Source organism: Spodoptera frugiperda, chromosome 20 (genome assembly GCF_023101765.2).
Source record: "Spodoptera frugiperda isolate SF20-4 chromosome 20, AGI-APGP_CSIRO_Sfru_2.0, whole genome shotgun sequence".
NCBI classification, from domain to species: domain Eukaryota; kingdom Metazoa; phylum Arthropoda; class Insecta; order Lepidoptera; family Noctuidae; genus Spodoptera; species Spodoptera frugiperda.
The window spans coordinates 12671696-12675595 of NC_064231.1; the positions used below are offsets into that span (position 1 = coordinate 12671696).

A 3900-nucleotide genomic window follows, 5' to 3' on the forward strand; every position below is an offset into this window, starting at 1 on the left:
ATTGATATTTTACTCAATTCTATTGCTTTAAATTATCATTTCCATTACAATTATTTCTTATCTCATTATTATTTTCATTTACTGCAAAGTTTTGAACATTTTGATTATCCTTTTCTATTCTTCTTTTTTCTTTATTCGTATAGGATTCTATATAGAATTTTCCAAATAAAACGATGAATAGACTTGCGTTAAACACTACTATAAAACATGACCAAAATGATGGAGTACATTCCGACTTCATTAATGTCATCACGAAGTGAACGAGTATTGATAAAAATTGTACCTGCAAAAAAAGTGTTAGCAATGAGTCACAACGCTGCGTTTCGAAGTTTACTGACAGGCGCTATAAGAGTCCCGGGTGTTTAATACACAAAGAAAGAACTTCTAATCAAATCTCATGAAAATACTCACTAATTGCAGCTTAGTAATATATTTCTTCCACCATAAATAGTTCCTCAAAGCCGGGACCGCAGATAAACAATAATACGTATACATGATCATGTGAACAAATGAATTAACATTCCTTATGTAAATCGTTAAGTATATTGGTTCGTACTTCAGGATAGACCAACTGATGACTACCATCATTGCATGGTGATAGACATGGAGGAAGGTCACCTGACTATCTTTCTTCCTTAGAACGAAAAATACTGTGTCCAGAAGCTCACTTATTTTTGCTAGAAAATAGTAGTACATTGCGTTTGTAATCTGAAAATAGATTCATTGATAAATAGCAAGTTGTTTTGCTCATTAAATATAAAAGAAATAACTGGGTGCGAGACAAGGTTAGAATGTTTTACAACGCCATCTATTTTTCATTACGGAGTACTAATGTACTTTGTAGAATGAGGGCTAAGGTTTTTTGTCCACTAGATGGCGTTAAAATATCGTAAGAATTTTTTAACCAATTGATAGAGAATTTATAACATCAATCTCATAATCAACTTGAGAAAAGCCATAACGAAAAAATATTAATAAAATAAAAATAACTTACATCTCGTCTTGTATGTTCCTTTTCAAGGAGACAAGTTTTCCCCACAAATCCATTAGCTAACATCAGTTGCGTACACTGTAAAAATAGTTAAGTCCAATTGTAGTATTAGTTTTACATACATATTGTATATTTAATGAGAATATTAGATTTTTCTGCACAAAGCTGCTCGTCAAATACTTACGCAAGCCAAAAACATAGTAATGAATGGATCAGGTATATCTCACGAAAGTTATAATAAACTTATATTTCGTATAGTTATGAACGAGTTTATCCTGCTTACAATAAATTGTGGTTCATTTCTATTCATATAGACATAAAAAAACTTACCAAATAAAATAAATAAACGGATGCAAATACTTGGAAGATATTGTAAAGAATAATAATATTATTCAAATTGTAAGGTTTTCGTGATTTCATGTAGTCTGGACCAATTTTCAGGACAAAGTAAAGGTACGTAGCCGTAATGGTTATCACAGGCACCGGAGATTTCATCAAAAACCATTCGTCCACGAAGTCCACTGAAAATAAAAAGTTGATGATTATTTCATTTTCATAAGTAACGACTATTTGTTTTTTTTTTATTAGTTAGTACCAAGTTGTGTCCAGAATTAAAATTATGTTGTTTTGTGGTAATTAAACATAAGTGGCATACTGTAAATGCATCATCACCATCCTTCATAATTTGCTTCTAAACATAAAATATTCCTTAGAGAAGGTTTGTTTAATGCGACAATAAGTATATGTACATATGTATATTATGTATAACTTATTTCTATTTTTTATGCAAAATGTAATAAATTTTACATAATTATTGATTTAAATTAATTAAGCGTTTGAAATGCCTACATAATTTAAATAAAACAACAAAAAATATAACATTCATGTATGCTTTTCGAGCTGGAGCCTCTGTAAACCTGCCAGGTAATCAAGTCGAGCAAGGGTAGCTTGCCGCCCGACCACAACCAGACCTGTGACCTTGACCTCAAAAAGCCATCAGACCACCACAGATGGGGCCCAGTAGGGCTGATGCCTGATCCGGACCTGCGGACCACCTAGCGGGTTTACCGGAGCTCTGCCTTGATAAGCAGGAGTAGGAATGGGGTGGTTTTTAGTCAGTAAGAATCTGACATTCCCTCTCGCCTCACCTAAGGCGAGAAAAGTCATTGGATGATTTTCCCCCATTAAAAAAAAGGTAGTAAGTGAGACATAAAGAGTTGCTCCATGCGGCAGCACACGCTACATGTTGCACGGCAGCCGGTTGGCCAGCTACGGCTAAAACCGAGCAGTCAAACAGATTCTCGTGAGTAACCATTTTCAAAATACAGTAAATACGAAAATACTTTGTTCAATTTGAGTATCCAGATCATCTTGGACCATTCCTGACTAATGATCAGGGGTTGGCACAAATAATTCACTTATTTGCACAAAATACTTTGAATGGAGGCCGAATTCCCCTCTTCCCAATCTTTCCAATACCCCGATTCCCGAACAACAAAATAAATTCCTAACCCCTAAAAGATCGCCAACGCACTTGTAGTGCCTCTGGTGTTTCAAGTGCCTATGGGCAGGGGCGATTGCTTACCATCAGGTGATACGTATGCTCGTATACTCGTGTTTCATAAAAATATAATGTTATTGTGCAACAAAAATAAAATAAACAAACGACTCACCTTTTCCTTTAAAATCCCAAAACGATTCATTTTGCAATCGATGCATATTAAAAGTCATTAAATAGAAGTTTATAATATAATAATAAATATTGTATTTTATGTCCGATTGCAATGAAGACTTCTATTGAAATGATTACTTATAAATTGTCTAATACTTCATAGTAATTTTTATGCAGAATTTTATTTATTTATGCAAAATATGTATCTAATATAAATAGCTTACAGTTAATAAAAACTCAGTTTATGTATTTTCCGTTAGGTAATTATTTAACCTTACCCAACTAACTTCACTTTCAGAGTTTACCTAAAGTTAAGTAAGTTCCCTTGAATTTCATACACAATTATATAAACTAGTGGTCGCCTAGTGGCCGAAATTCGACCATATATAATTTAATTTACAATACCACTTAACGTTGAAGGATAATTTTTATATAACTTAAACTCTTTTATAAAACTCTTTTCATATGAGACGTGAGAATATCATCGCAATGTCTATCGATTTTGACGTTTTGTCAAATACGATCAGATACTATGCATGTGTGTGTAATGTTTTATTTATTGATTTAATGTACTTTATAAGCATTATTTTTGAAAAATATTAGCGCTATGCACTTCTCCTACACATAAACTTTAAATGTACCAAATTTTATGCTTTTACGTCCCCGCAATTTTCGTAAAAAGCGGTCCAAAGTTTTTGCATCACGTATTAATATATAGATCCTTACTACCTAGTTAAGTGTCTATTTAAAAAATACAGATGCAGAATACTTAAATACTTAAATACTTTCGAAAATAATTGATTTAAAATAACGCGTCACGTCACTTCTAGGTACGTTTTATAACGTAGGTACGTAGAAATTACGCATTTGCTTTCACTCCTAAACTTTGATTCGTGTTATTAAGTATTGTTATCTTCCAATATTTTTTATATTTTTATACCTAACTGACGGACTAAATATATTTTAAATTTTCATATCCCATCATCATCCCTATTATAAAAATCTTAGGGGTCTAGGGTCGATTCCCAGGTCAAGCAGACTATTATTCTGGATATATTATTGCGCAAACTACATGCATTGTAGTCATAATGTAGCATGGAAAATAATATTTATTATATTTCTTATTTCAAAGTTAAATTAAGTACGTGTCATGAATATTATGACTACACTGCATTAAAACCGTTATTTATGTTATGCATCTATTAAAAATGTTAGTAAATAAATTAAAATGCAAAAA

The 3900-nt window shown here is 32.1% G+C and overlaps 1 protein-coding gene across 1 annotated transcript; it reads right to left on the reverse strand.

The window, feature by feature from the left end:
* LOC118282421 (elongation of very long chain fatty acids protein 5-like) lies at positions 1-1071 on the reverse strand. The gene is made up of 3 exons (XM_050701461.1): positions 995-1071; positions 412-708; positions 1-283 (listed from the first exon to the last, which is right to left on the reverse strand). Exons 1-3 carry the CDS (start codon positions 1055-1057, stop codon positions 20-22), a joined length of 624 nt encoding a protein of 207 aa, XP_050557418.1. The 5' UTR covers positions 1058-1071; the 3' UTR covers positions 1-19.
* Between the last annotated feature and the right edge of the window lie 2829 nt (positions 1072-3900).

Coding starts and splice junctions, on each gene's coding strand:
- LOC118282421 (XM_050701461.1), bottom strand. CDS start 1,057: ATGTTAGCTAATGGATTTGTGGGGAAAACTTGTCTCCTTGAAAAGGAA. Junction 709..994: donor AGGAACATACAAGACGAGAT/GTAAGTTATTTT, acceptor ATCTATTTTCAG/ATTACAAACGCAATGTACTA. Junction 284..411: donor ATATTACTAAGCTGCAATTA/GTGAGTATTTTC, acceptor CTTTTTTTGCAG/GTACAATTTTTATCAATACT.